Source organism: Microplitis mediator, chromosome 11, assembly GCF_029852145.1.
Source record: "Microplitis mediator isolate UGA2020A chromosome 11, iyMicMedi2.1, whole genome shotgun sequence".
In the NCBI taxonomy this organism is placed as follows: Eukaryota; Metazoa; Arthropoda; class Insecta; order Hymenoptera; family Braconidae; genus Microplitis; species Microplitis mediator.
In genome coordinates, this window is record NC_079979.1 from 417,506 (window position 1) to 432,192 (window position 14,687).

The window sequence follows — 14,687 nt, forward strand, 5'->3', positions numbered from 1 at the left end:
TAGTGACGAATTATTTTTTTCTACATAAAATAGTAAATTAAAAAATCAACGATTAATTTAAATAAATTTTATTTTATTATCCTTAAACTAATAACAGATGAATAATTATAATTATATCGAATTATTATGATAATTATTTTTAAAATCACAACTTATGAAAAAAAAAAAAAAAAAAAATGATTTTACAGGCTCAAATTTTAATCCTCCCTCGCACCTTTCTCCCTCAAATCTAGAAGTACTCGGCGTCTCACAACGTCGATGTGTCCCAATCTAATCATCTCAGCCTCCCAAACTATCAATTTATTCATGTACTGCTCCGTCAATTTCTTATGCTCTGTTTCATATTTTTCCCGTTCCTTGGTCGGTAATAATGTCCATTCCTTGCACATTTGACTTATCCACTTCTGAGAATTAATTATAATTTTTTAAATTAATCACAGAACTTAAAAATTGTAGAATTAAAATTTTATTTTTTTATTTTTCATGTCTTGTTTTTTTTTGCAGGATTTCGGACAAAGAAAACTATCGATAGGATGTTTTTCTTAAAGCTCATAGTTTTAGCTCCAAGTTGAGACTAATGAGAGTGTGTAATTTTAATTAGTTTGGAAGTTATTAATTTTTAAAGTGTTTTTTTAAAATGAAATTTAAAATTTTCAGAGGCCTAGTCTTACAAATAGATAGATAGATCCTTTATACATATAATTACAGTGTTTTTTTATTATAACAATCGAGTTTCAAACATCATTACATTTATATTTAATTAATTTTAATCTCATTTTAATACAATTTTAATATAACTGTTATTAATTATTATTATTTTGTATACAGATAAAATGTTTATAGCGAGCATCTCTAAATTCACAAAAAGACGGTAAATTAGTACAAGTAGGTGGCAGTAAATTCCAAACCCGTGTAGCAGATATTATAAATGATTTTTCATATTTAACTAGATGACTTGCAGGTAATTTTAGATAATCTGACGCATTTAACTTAAGTCTTGGCGATCGATTTTCTTAGCGGGAAGATAAAAAAAAATGTAGGGGAAGAGGGGGGGGGGGGGCAAAATGGGATAGGCCGGCAAAATGGGATACCCTAAAAATTTTGTCAAAATTTTTTTTTCTCGAAAAACTTTCGAAAATGGTCAAATATGACATCTAGAATCATTTTACACTATTAAAAGCTAAAAAAAAACATTTTTATATTTTTTGCGAAAAGTATAAATGAAAAAAATGTACAAATTTTATCGTAGTACAAATTTATTTTCATAAAGTATCACAAATTAAGAAATTTATTTCTTTAATTAACTCAAGAACAATAACAACAATAATACTAAAAACTCTAAAACTGTAACATTGGTAATCATCATAATTTTAACTGTTACATTGTAACTTTCATAATTTTGTAATATTTTATAACTTTAGTGCTATAATATCACCCCGGGAAAAAATCACCATGCATGATCATGTATGATCATGCATGATTCGTGCCTGATCGTGCATGATTCATGCATAATTCAGGCTTGATCCTGCATGACTCATTCATGGCCAGGCATGACTCATTCGTGATCAAGCATGATCATGCATGACTCATTCTAGATCAAGCTTGCGCATGCATTAAGTTTGAAATAATTGTATCCAGAGATATTATCCATCAGGAAAGGTCATGCTTGAGCATGCTCTATTATGCATGACCAAGCATGGTTCATACTTGATCATGCATAACTCATTCATGGCCAGGCATGACTCATTGGTGATCAAGCATAATCATGCATGGCTCATTCTAGATTAGACTTGCTCATAACTTACGTTATGAATAATTGTCTACAGAGATATTATTTATCAGGAAAGGTCATGATTGAGCATGCTCTGTCATGCATGACCATACATGGTTCATACTTGATCATGTATAACTCATTTGTGATCAAGCATGATCATGCATGATTCATTCTAGATCAGGCTTGCTCATGACTTACGTTAGAAATCATTGTATCTCGAGATGGAATCCCTCGGGAAAGGTCATGGTTGAGCATGCTCTGTCATCCATGATCATGCACGGTGCAGACATGATCATCATCGGTTATATGCAAATAGTGAAAACTATTTATAAATATTCAGGCTTGATCATAAATGACTAAGCATACTCGTTCATATTTGTATTCATTCGGGCTATCTATATTTTTCTCAATTTATCTATAAATTGTCTTATTGAGAAGGTTATTTGCATGTTTGCATGTTTAGGTTTCCACTATATATAAATGGTTTTCGTTAAATTTAAATTTGTATTCATAAATATTAATTGTTTAATGCATTAAGTGAATAATATGTTAAAAACAGTTTTTAATGAAAGTTCATAATAAAAGAACCAATGAAAATTGATAAATTACTCTCTATCATTTGTATAGTACGATTAATTATATACCTTAGTTTCTAATACTTACAGCAACATCTTTCAAATAAATAAGCTATGGGAATGCATGTGCATGCATAATAACGCGTGCTCATGTATGGGAATGCCTAATCGTATTTTTCATAAGCAGCCAATATTTAAATACGACCAAACGTGCTCGAGAGGAATCACAGATTACAAAATCATATGCCTGCTCAGGGAAGATCATGCATGATAATGTATGATCATGCATGATAATGTATGGTCATGCATGATCATGTCTGGCCAAAATCCAGGTCTGATCATGCATGACTGGGCACGATCATGACTTCTCAGGCAGAATCATGCATGATCATGACTGCTCAGGCAAAATCATGCCTGTTCATGTCTGGCCAAAATTCAGGCCTGATCATGCATGAGATTTAAGCCTGCTCAGGCATGATCATGCATGCTGATTTTTTCCCGGGACATTATTAACAGTTATGTTAATTTTCTAATATTCAATATTTAATTATTTCTCTTATAAAAATAATTTTTTTCAAATGAAAACTAACTAACATTATTTTTAACATAAGTATTAAAATTTGTAATAAATAACGATAACGATATATAACTGATTCATCGTTAATGAAAGATAAATCTCTAAAATTATTCACAATAATCACAGATAAATTGAGTATCGTCGTCCGAAACACGTTAATTTTATTACTTACATCAATTTAGAAAGACATTATTACATCAATTTGATTCACTTGAAAAAAAAAAAAAAAAAAATTTACTTTTTTTTTAGGTATCCCATTTTGCCCGCAGAAAATAAAAATTTTTTTTCTGATGGCAGTCTAACATTCGTTATATTTATTTCAAATAGAATCAAAATGAAGCCAATTTACGATATTTATGTCCCTAAAAACTAAATTTTTCGTTAAGTATACCGTTTTGCCCCCCCCCCCCTTCCCCTACATGTAGAAAATTGAAGGTGCAATTTTCCAAATATTTTTTTTTTATAATTTCGTCGTTTTAAAAAAATATAATAATTTAGAATCATAAATTTTCCCACTTACCTGATATTGATCATCATCTTTCTTCGTATCCATTTTCGAAGACAAGAACAGAGAGATCACCGGCGGGGGTTTTCTCGGCTTTCCCAAGTCCTTCAGCCTCTGAAAAAAAAAATAAGTTAGAATCAACTTAAAATATTTTTACTATAAAATTGAAAAAATGTAAAATTTACCTGCCGCTCTTTAGACTTTTCCTTCAACTCCGCCCGCTTTTCCGCCAGACTCTTTAATGTTTTCTTTTGCTCGTTAGTCAGTGACTTCTCGTACAACATCATCTGTCTCGAGTAGTCATTCATCTCCTGAATGTACTCTCTCTGCAATTTGTTCTTATAATTTTCATCATAAGAGCGAAATTTCTCACCCAATTTTTCCATTATTTGGGTGGGTTTGAGTTGCGGATTTTCTTTCATTAATTCCTCCCTTCTGTGAGCCGCGAACTTGAAGAACGGGTTCAGAGGTCGTTTAGGTCGGGGAGGTATCTCCCATTTTTTTTCCAGGCGTCGTAATCTTGATTCGCTGTACGGCCTGAAAACTATCAGCGAGATTCTAAAATTTAAATTTCTCGAATTTCATATTTATCTTTTTTTTTATTTTTTAATAAAATTACCTTGTAAACCAAAAGTCGCAGCACTTTGCAGAGCTAGAGAGGTTAAGTATTTTATTACAGGCCATTTTAATTATTAGTGACTTAATTTTATGTAAAAAAAAAAATTTTTTAAAAAGCGCGCGGATTTTAAGATTTTTGAATTTTTTGAACTTTAAATTTTTAGTCCAAGGGATTTTTATTGTTTATAAATATATATGACGATGTACACACACGAGAGAGTTAATCACTCGTGAGGTATTGCAGGTTGCGATTATTATTATTTGGAGGTCAGACGGTAAATAAGAAAAGAGCGGGAAGAATATTTGAATTTGAATTTTTAAATTTTGGCGGGTGGCTGGTGAAATTGGGGAGAGAAGATTTGATAAGAATTTTGAATGATTTTTAGAAAATTAGTGATTTTTAGGTAGGGGAGGGTGGGGCAGAGCGGCCCCCCTGAAATTTTGACCAAAAAAAAAATTTTTTTTTTTTCGACTAATTACTATAAATCCGATATCTTTGCGCATTTTTACCCCTACGCATGACATTTGGGGCAAAATGGACAAGCCCAAAATTTTGAAAAAGTGATTTTTTCATATTTTTATCGTCAAATTAAAGAAAAAATAGTATAATTCCACATTTCTAGCCCTACGCATAACACCTGGGGCAAAATGGACCAGCCGAAACTTCCGGAAAAATTATTTTTTCATATTTTTCGGCCGTTTCTTTATGTAAGAGGCAAATTTGGTCACTAAAAATTTATAAAAATTAAATTTTTTTTTTTAGTTGATAAATTTTTGAAATAAAGTAAAATTATAGAATTGATTTTTTTTTTTTATTAAATAACAATTAGTAATTAAGGTAATCAAGAGTGAACGATTTTTTACGCTTTAAAAAATTTTTTTCGAGTAATATAAAACCAAAAATAGTTGTCAAGAGAAAGAAATACATTCTTAATGATGAAAACAATTTAAAAAAAAAAAAAACGAAAAAAAAAAATTTTTTTATCACTTTTTGAAGGGGGGCCGCTCTGCCCCACGAAAAAATATTTTTTTTTTTTCAGAATTTTGGCAAAATGTCCATAAATTTGTTCGAAATAGGACAAAAGTAAAGTGATCTTATGATTGAAAGCCACAAAAAATAATAATTGGCTTAGGTGGGCCGCTCTGCCCCACCCTCCCCTACATCAAATTAAAAATGAATTGTTGTCCCGTAAAGAATTATAAAATAAGCATAAACAAGATCTAGGTTATTAAAATTACCACAGAATCTACTTTAAATGTAATATATTACACGGAAAGAAAATTATGGCAGCGGTTCTCATAATTTTGTGAAATTTTTTCCTATACCATCATAAGAATTACGACCATAAATTATGGGAGCGGTTCCTATAATTATAGGAATGTTTCCCATAATTATAGGAATAGTTCCTATAATTATGGGAATTATACACATAACACTATAGGAATGGTTCCTATAATTTATAGGAACCATTCCCATAAATTATAGGAACCATTTCCATAATATTATGGGAATAATTCCTATAATAGTATGGGAACTATTCCCATAATATTATGGGAATGATTCCCATAATGCAATTGGAATGGTTCGTATACCATTATGGAACCATCCCCATAATAGTATGAGAATAGTTCCCATACCATTATGGGAATGGTTACCATAACATTATGGGAACCATTCCCATATCATTATGGGAACCATTCCCATAATGGTATGGGAACTTTTCTCATACTATTATGGGGATGGTTCCCATAATATATGGGAACCATCCCTATAGTAGAATAGGTACTATTCCCATACCATTGTGGGAACCCATAATTATAGGAATAGTTCCCATAATTATAGGAATAGTTCCTATAATTATGGGAATGATACACATAACACTATAGGAATGGTTCCGATAATTTATAGGAACCATTCCCATAAATTATAGGAACCATTTCCATAATATTATGGGAATGGTTCCTATAATAGTATGGGAACTATTCCCATAATATTATGGGAATGATTCCCATAATGCAATTGGAATGGTTCGTATACCATTATGGAACCATCCCCATAATAGTATGAGAATAGTTCCCATACCATTATGGGAATGGTTCCCATACCATTATGGGAATGGTTACCATAACATTATGGGAACCATTCCCATATCATTATAGGAACCATTCCCATATCATTATGGGAACCATTCCCATAATGGTATGGGAACTTTTCTCATACTATTATGGGGATGGTTCTCATAATATATGGGAACCATCCCTATAGTAGAATAGGTACTATTCCCATACCATTGTGGGAACCCATAATTATAGGAATAGTTCCCATAATTATAGGAATAGTTCCTATAATTATGGGAATGATACACATAACACTATAGGAATGGTTCCGATAATTTATAGGAACCATTCCCATAAATTATAGGAACCATTTCCATAATATTATGGGAATGGTTCCTATAATAGTATGGGAACTATTCCCATAATATTATGGGAATGATTCCCATAATGCAATTGGAATGGTTCGTATACCATTATGGAACCATCCCCATAATAGTATGAGAATAGTTCCCATACCATTATGGGAATGGTTCCCATACCATTATGGGAATGGTTACCATAACATTATGGGAACCATTCCCATATCATTATAGGAACCATTCCCATATCATTATGGGAACCATTCCCATAATGGTATGGGAACTTTTCTCATACTATTATGGGGATGGTTCCCATAATATATGGGAACCATCCCTATAGTAGAATAGGTACTATTCCCATACCATTGTGGGAACCCATAATTATAGGAATAGTTCCCATAATTATAGGAATAGTTCCTATAATTATGGGAATGATACACATAACACTATAGGAATGGTTCCGATAATTTATAGGAACCATTCCCATAAATTATAGGAACCATTTCCATAATATTATGGGAATGGTTCCTATAATAGTATGGGAACTATTCCCATAAATTATAGGAACCATTTCCATAATATTATGGGAATGGTTCCTATAATAGTATGGGAAATATTCCTATAATATTATGGGAATGATTCCCATAATGTAATTAGAATGGTTCGTATACCATTATGGAACCATCCCCATAATAGTATGAGAATAGTTCCCATACCATTATGGGAATGGTTACCATAACATTATGGGAATAGTTCCCATGATGGTATGGGAACCATTCCCATATCATTATGGTAACCATTCCCGTAATGGTGTGGGAACTATTCTCATACTATTATGGGGATGGTTCCCATAATATATGGGAACTATCCCTATAATAGAATAGGTACTATTCCCATACCATTATGGGAACCATTCCCATAATGCATAGCAAAACTTCCCATAATTTTCTTTCCGTGTAACATAAAAATTATGTTCGTAGACTAAAATTTGTTAGAGCCGGTGAAAAAAATGGTCTAGATCTACGTGAATCCAAGAAGTAGAAAAGAATAGATTTGTGTATTTTTTTTTCTTACCTCATGGAAAAATTAAATTAAGTTCAACTGACAGCAAAAAAATGTAGCATCTCGTTCAAAAATAATGTTAAATGGCATTTCTGCGGAGCCTATCAAAAACTATATAGCAATAATATAAGAAAAATGATTAATATTGCAACTAAAATAAAACCATAATTTCCGATGCTCAAGAAAATGCATTCGTAGCATCATGAATATCAACTTGTTGTGCAACAAAATTATCACAAAAAAATATTCATCATCGGAAATGTCGAAGGACATGATTTTCAACATATAAACGTCAGCGATTCGCCGATCGATTGCACAAAAGTTTACAGAACTTCGGAAAACAATAATCGGTAATAAATAATTATTGCTTATGAATTTTTAATTATAATTTTTTTACCACCAAATTTACGAATAAAAAAAAGTAAAATATTTTTTATAGAAAATTTTATGCTCTATAAATTAATTGCAGTACTTCTTTATCGTACCTTTGATCGTTTCTTGCAATATTTAAATTGAATAATTATTTTCTTTTTCTTTTTCCAGCTTAAAATATAAAATAAAAAAATGTCGAAAATAATTTTATTATTATCAATTTTCGTATTGATTGGTCTCTATGCAGATGCAGATGCAGCATGTCCAGGCGGATGGGTGAGTAATTACCATAATACAGTAAAAAATCGGTCTATCGAAAAAATTGTTGTAAATACATTTTCGAGCTCTTCGACATTTCATGAATTTTCGAAAATCGGGATGAAACCAATAACTTCCCGAAATTTTGAAAATTAACAATTTTCTTAGCGAGAAGTTAAAAAAAATATAAATTATAAGTAAACATGAAAAATTTTGAATAATCTTAAAACTTTAATCAATAAGTTTAAACTGATAAAATTTCGAGTTTTGAGATTTCAACCCTTAAATCCAACATTCAATAAATTATAATTGTTCATTTAAAAACGCGCAAAACTTCGAAATTTGATTTTGTTATATAAGTTTTACTTCAAAGTTCCATAGCTTTTTGAATTACAAATTTATCGATTCAAGGATGAAGACTTTTTTTATAGAGAATTTCATTTCCTATAAAAAATACCAAAGAGTTTTAATCGTCGCTCCAATATTTACCAAGTTACAGCGGTCTATTTAAAACCCGCGAAATTTAATATTTCACACTTTTAACTTTTAAGTCCCATAACTTCTTTTATTAGAAATTTACCAATCCGCGGATAAGGACTTTATTTGTAAAGAATATAATTTCCTATAAGAATATTGCTTTAAGATTGATAAAACAAAATATCCCAGGAAAAAATGATTTTGCCTAATTATATATAATTATATGCGATTATATATGGAATATATATAATTATATATGGTATGATATATAATTATATATGGTTATATATAGACCTATATATAAGTATATATAGCCTTATATATAATTAGACCTAATTATACCGGGAAAAAAATGATTTTGCCTAATTATATATAGAATATATATGATAATATATGGAATATATATAATTATATATGGTATTATATATAATTATATATGGTTATATATAGACCTATATATAAGTATATATAGCCTTATATATAATTAGACCTAATTATACCAGGAAAAAAATGATTTTGCCTAATTATATATATGATTATATATAGAATATATATGGTTATGTATAGACCTATATATAAGTATATATAGCCTTATATATAATTAGACCTAATTATCCCAGGAAAAAAATGGTTTCGCCTAATTATATATAATTATATATGATAAAATATGGAATATATATAATTATATATGGTATTATATATAATTATATATGGTTATATATAGACCTATATATAAGTATATATAGCCTTATATATAATTAGACCTAATTATACCGGGAAAAAAATGATTTTGCCTAATTATATATGATTATATATGGAATACATATAATAGTATATATAATAGTATATACCCATATATACATAGTTATACATGGGTCTATATATGATTAGATCTGATTAGACCTGACCTATATAGACCCATATATAGTAATTTTTATTATATTTTAGATCTTTAGATCTATATATAATCAAATTTAAATTAACTATTTATATATATATATATATATATATATATATATATATATATATATATATATATATATATATATATATATATATATATATATATATATATATATATATATATATATATATATATATATATAAGTTAATATTTTATTTATGAATATATTTAATATTTAGTTTTTCTTATTTAATATATTAGATGCTCTATGGTCTTTATTGATATTTAATAATCAATACTCGTTAAATGCATTACAGTTTTAGATGTATATTTACAGAAATAATGATTACAATTTTACTATAAATTATAATTTTAAAATATTTACGAAGCGTTACATTATATTTTTCAGTCTGTTAAAAAAGTAATAAACTTATGTATAGTTAATAATACCCAGTTACCAAACAGTTTTTAAAGTGTTTGGTTTTTTGCATACATAATTTTCAACTCTTATGAGATGTGTTAATATTTTAACATTGGAATAATTAATCAGCATTCTCCTATCACTTTCTTTTATAGGAATTACATGCTCAATAATAGATTTGGTTTTGATGCGATATGATACATATGTATTATACATAATCATATCTAATTATATATGAGTATATATAACTTATATATGATTATATATAATTAGACCAGGCAATTTTCAGATCTAATTATATATAACGTATTATATATAATCATATATAACCTATATATAATCATATATAATTAGACCTGGCCAATTTTTAGATCTAATTATATATAAGGTCTTATATATAATTATATATAATTAGGCAAAATCATTTTTTCCCGGGATTCGTTTATATTTGTCGTTGTACTGAAACAATTTTTACTGAAGAATGAAAAATTAATAAAATGAAACTTTTTTCTTAGTGTCATCCATCTCAGGGTTACGGCTGTTGTGCAGGTCATCAATGTAGCGAGCACTATTTTGAAGGTACATGTTTAACTGATGCGGAATATGAATCGCTGTCAATAGACTTAGAGTGAGCAACAAGAAAATAATTATGACAATACAGTAAAGATTTAAACAAATATATTTTTTTATTGAATAAAAATCTTTTATTTTCAAAACTAATTTTAAAGAATATGTTTTTATTTACTGACAATTTAATGTTTTGTTTATTAATCGTAGTAGCTGTTAGTAGCACTTTTAGGAAAATCTTGGTGTAATAGTTATTTATGTACCTTGGGCGAATCTCGCGCCATTACGGTCGAGGTGAGTAATGTTTGCAGCAGGGATAGTATAAAGCCGAAGTCAGTTAGGGCCATTTAAATATAGTGGAAACCTAAACATGCAAACCTCAATAAGACAATTTATAGATAAATTGAGAAAAATATAGATAATAGCCCGAACTGGGAATCGAACCCAGACCAATTCGGTATCGCGCCGAGTGCTCTACCAGTTGAGCTATCCGGCACTATACTATATTCCGCTAACTTTAAATGCACGTTTTTTTGAGGTTATGTTTACTGCGCAACGTGTTCGTTTTAGCGTGCGCCTCGGCGCTCGAGGGGAATATATTGTAGGGGAAGTGCTGATGGTGGGGAGGGAACCTTTAGGCAATGGTCCTGTCCCGACGTGGAACCTTTAGACAGAATCGACTGTAGCAGATGGGGGTAAAAATGTCGCACGATCTGGCTGCACTGGTTGCAACACTTTTTCCTTGAACTAGATGAACTCTATAAAACTCGATGTCACTAGTTATCTAAGGCAACTATTTTTTAGCGATCCTGTTTTGCCCAACTCTGTTCTATGTATTTTTCATATTCGACTTCTGATCTCAACCTCGATACTTCGCGATAACTTTGGGTCTTTTGTGGCATTTAAAAATCTTGTAAGACGTAACTCACAGCAATTTTCCATTTCTTTTTTTTTTTTACAATGTAATGTATTTATTAGTTTATAAAGTTAATTCTGCGTCTAAAAATTAGTTATCATTTTCTATGATTAATTAAATGTATTAATGATCGAATGAATGTTTACTTGTTGTGCAACAAAGTTATCACAAAAAAATATTGATAAACGGAAATGTTGAAGGACACTATTTTCAATTTCAATGTATATAAAAGTCAGCAATCCACAGATTGCTTATACACAAGATTACAGAACTTCAGAAAACAGTGATCGGTAAAAAATAGTTGCTGCTTACATATTTTTAAATATAACTTTTATACTATTGAATCTATGGAAAAAATGTGTAATATTTTTTATAGAAAATTTTATGCTTTATAAATTAATCCGAGTACTTTTTTATCGTATCTTTAATATTTTTTTCGTAATATTTAAATTAAATAATTATTTTATTTTTCCAGCTCAACATATAAAATAAAAAAATGTCGAAAATAATTTTATTATTATCAATCTTCGTGTTGATTGGTCTCTATGTTGGTGCAGATGCAGCATGTCCAGGCGGTTGGGTGAGTAATTACCATAACATACACGAAAAAAAAAATGTTAAAATTTACTCGAATTATCAATACTTTTTATTGTTTCAAATATTACTGCGGCGCCCGGGTGTAATTTTGTTGTATATTATAAAGTATTAGTTATTTATGTACCTTGGGCGAACCTCGCGCCATTACGGTCGAGGTGAGTAATGTTTGCAGCAGGGATAGTATAAAGCCGAGGCCTGTTAGGGCCGAGTTTGTTATTAGTTACATAATCCCTAACGAACCCAAATTACGGTAAATTACGGTAAACCCACCGTAAATTACGGTAATCCACCGTAAAATACCGATTTACCGTAATTTACGGTGGTTTTACCGTAAAATACGGTAATTCGGTAATCCACCCGAATTTTTTTACGGTAGATTTATCGTATTCGACGGTAAATTTACGGTATTCCCGCCGTAATTTACGGTAATCTACCGTAAAGTACCGATTTACCGTAAATTACGGTTGTTTTACCGCAATTTACGGTGGATTTACTGTAAAATACGGAAATACGGTAATCCACCGTAAATTACGGTAATTCGGTAATCCACCCGAATTTTTTTACGGTAGATTTATCGTATTCGACGGTGAATTTACGGTTTACCCGCCGTAATTTACGGTAATCTACCGTAAAGTACCGATTTACCGTAAATTACGGCGGATTTACCGCAATTTACGGTGGGTTTACCGTAATATTCGGTGGGTTTAGCGTAATTTACGGTGAATTTACCGCAATTTACGGTGGATTTACCTAATTTACGGTAAATCTACTCGAATTTAACGGTATTCTACGGTAGATTTACGGTAAAAATACCGTGAATTTACGGTAACTCAGGTCTGCTAGGGAAGTAATAAGAAACAATAACATATTTAAACTTATTTAGTAGGAAACAACTTTTTTTTTTAAATAATAATCTTAAGTAATAAAATTAAAACAGCTAAAATAGACTTTTTGACTGTCTAATCACTTAATGAGAAATCTTACTTTTTTTTAAATAAATTCCAACGTCAACATATATTAATATATCAATTGTTACGTTTTGGGAATTACCCCAAACTAACTAAAAATAAAAATAATTTTTAATTATTAAATTTTATTCAGGTTTGGCCTTATTGGAGTATCGACAGACCCCCGGTGGGCCTTGGTCGTCGATTATTTGATAAATTATTATTTCATTTAATTTTCGCAATTTAATTTATTTTCGATGCCGTTTCCAACTCGAAATAATTTATGATAGGTGAATGGATAGGTCATAGTGTAGGTGAAACTATTGGGGTGCCGATTGGCACCCCAAAATAAGGTTGAATTAATTTAGAATTAATTATGTTTATTCACTGTATAGAGAGCAGAGGATCGAGCTCTATGAGCTCTCTCGAAGGACTGACTATTTTGTCGTTATAAAAATATAATAAAGCAAAAGAGTTGACAAATTGTTGACGCCGCATCTCAGGTTCCCTGTGAGAGAATCGTCGTGGCCCGAGTCTCATGCATCGTCATCTGTTTTGACTGCCCGCGAGCCACGGCGACTCTCTTATCGTAACCGATTTCCGTTATATTGCAAAAAAAATTAATTTAATAAAAATAATTAATTTATTTAATCAATCAAATATTACGGGAACGTAACACAATCACAAGTAAATTCTTTAACAAAGTTACCTATCGTAATCCTATTTAATGATTGGAAATAAAATAATTACTTGTGATTAATTGGTATGTTAAAGTTTTCGCTATCAGAATTATCATTATCCAAATCTATTTTTCAAAACTTTAATTCTTACTAAACAACCAATAAATACCGTCAGAATTTGCTTTTGATTTCGTATTATCTTTTCTGCATAACATGCGCCCGGCAAACTTCTCGAAATTACAGCTGACAACAGAGTTACTCTCTGTATGAAGATCAGTCCACGCATGCGCAACTTTCTCCTTGACTGTACAGAGCTCATTACGGCCTACTAGACACTAGCGCGCAAGCGCATTATTTACCGATTGAGTTTCGTCTGCACGTAAAAATCCGCATACGTCTGCCGGGGATGAAAACTATATAATACAATTTTTTTTTATGCGCCCTTTTACCTTTAAGTAGTACTTTTCTTAAAGGTGAAAGGGCGTATGTCTTGAGATACGCCCTTTCAGCTTTAGGATACCAACTTTTTTTTTTCACAGATTTTTACGTTTCAGACAATTTCAAACCGAATGGCAAAAAAAAATTTTTTATACGCCCTTTCACCCCAAATCCCTATTAACCCTTAGCTATAAGCCCTTTTACCTTTGAGCACGCGATTTGATTGAATAGTAAAATATATTTTAATTAAAGTTTAGATGTATTTGATTTAAAAATAAAAACTTGTAGAAGCAAACTTTTCTACTTTTAAAATTTTAACTGAAACTCTTGAAACGTTTAGTTTGACAGCTTGACTTATAAAATAAAAAATTTTTTTTAGTGCCATCCATCTCAGGGTTACGGCTGTTGTGCAGGTCATCAATGCAGTTCGTATCGTATGCAAGGTACATGTATAACGGATGCGGAATATAAATATCAAATGTATAGCGGAGTTTGAGCAGCAACAAAATACATATGATAATACTGTACAGACTTGAAAATTTATTTTGTTGATCAATAAATATCTCTTATTCACAAAACTAA

General features: G+C 30.3%; 1 protein-coding gene and 1 long non-coding RNA gene across 7 annotated transcripts; one reads left to right on the top strand and one right to left on the bottom strand.

Annotated features, from left to right (window-relative positions):
• Nucleotides 1–126: 126 nt before the first annotated feature.
• Nucleotides 127–7,674, bottom strand: LOC130677472 (transcription factor A, mitochondrial-like). Of its 5 annotated transcripts, none has more exons than XM_057484242.1 (5): nt 7,541–7,674; nt 4,051–4,083; nt 3,617–3,968; nt 3,447–3,545; nt 127–404 (listed from the first exon to the last, which is right to left on the bottom strand). In XM_057484242.1, exons 1-5 carry the CDS (start codon nt 7,543–7,545, stop codon nt 198–200), a joined length of 696 nt encoding a protein of 231 aa, XP_057340225.1. In that variant the 5' UTR covers nt 7,546–7,674; the 3' UTR covers nt 127–197. The 5 variants fall into 5 exon arrangements, with proteins under 5 accessions (XP_057340225.1, XP_057340222.1, XP_057340223.1 ...); XM_057484240.1 differs by having other exon boundaries at nt 129–404; nt 3,617–3,989; nt 7,541–7,673; XM_057484239.1 differs by lacking the exon at nt 7,541–7,674 and having other exon boundaries at nt 4,051–4,304.
• A 76-nt stretch (nt 7,675–7,750) lies between these two features.
• On the top strand, nt 7,751–14,687 carry LOC130677474 (uncharacterized). Of its 2 annotated transcripts, none has more exons than XR_008991612.1 (5): nt 7,751–7,878; nt 8,072–8,176; nt 10,476–11,803; nt 11,919–12,023; nt 14,485–14,687. It is a non-coding gene; the product is annotated as an uncharacterized LOC130677474 (long non-coding RNA). The 2 variants fall into 2 exon arrangements; XR_008991611.1 differs by having other exon boundaries at nt 7,752–7,878; nt 10,476–11,733.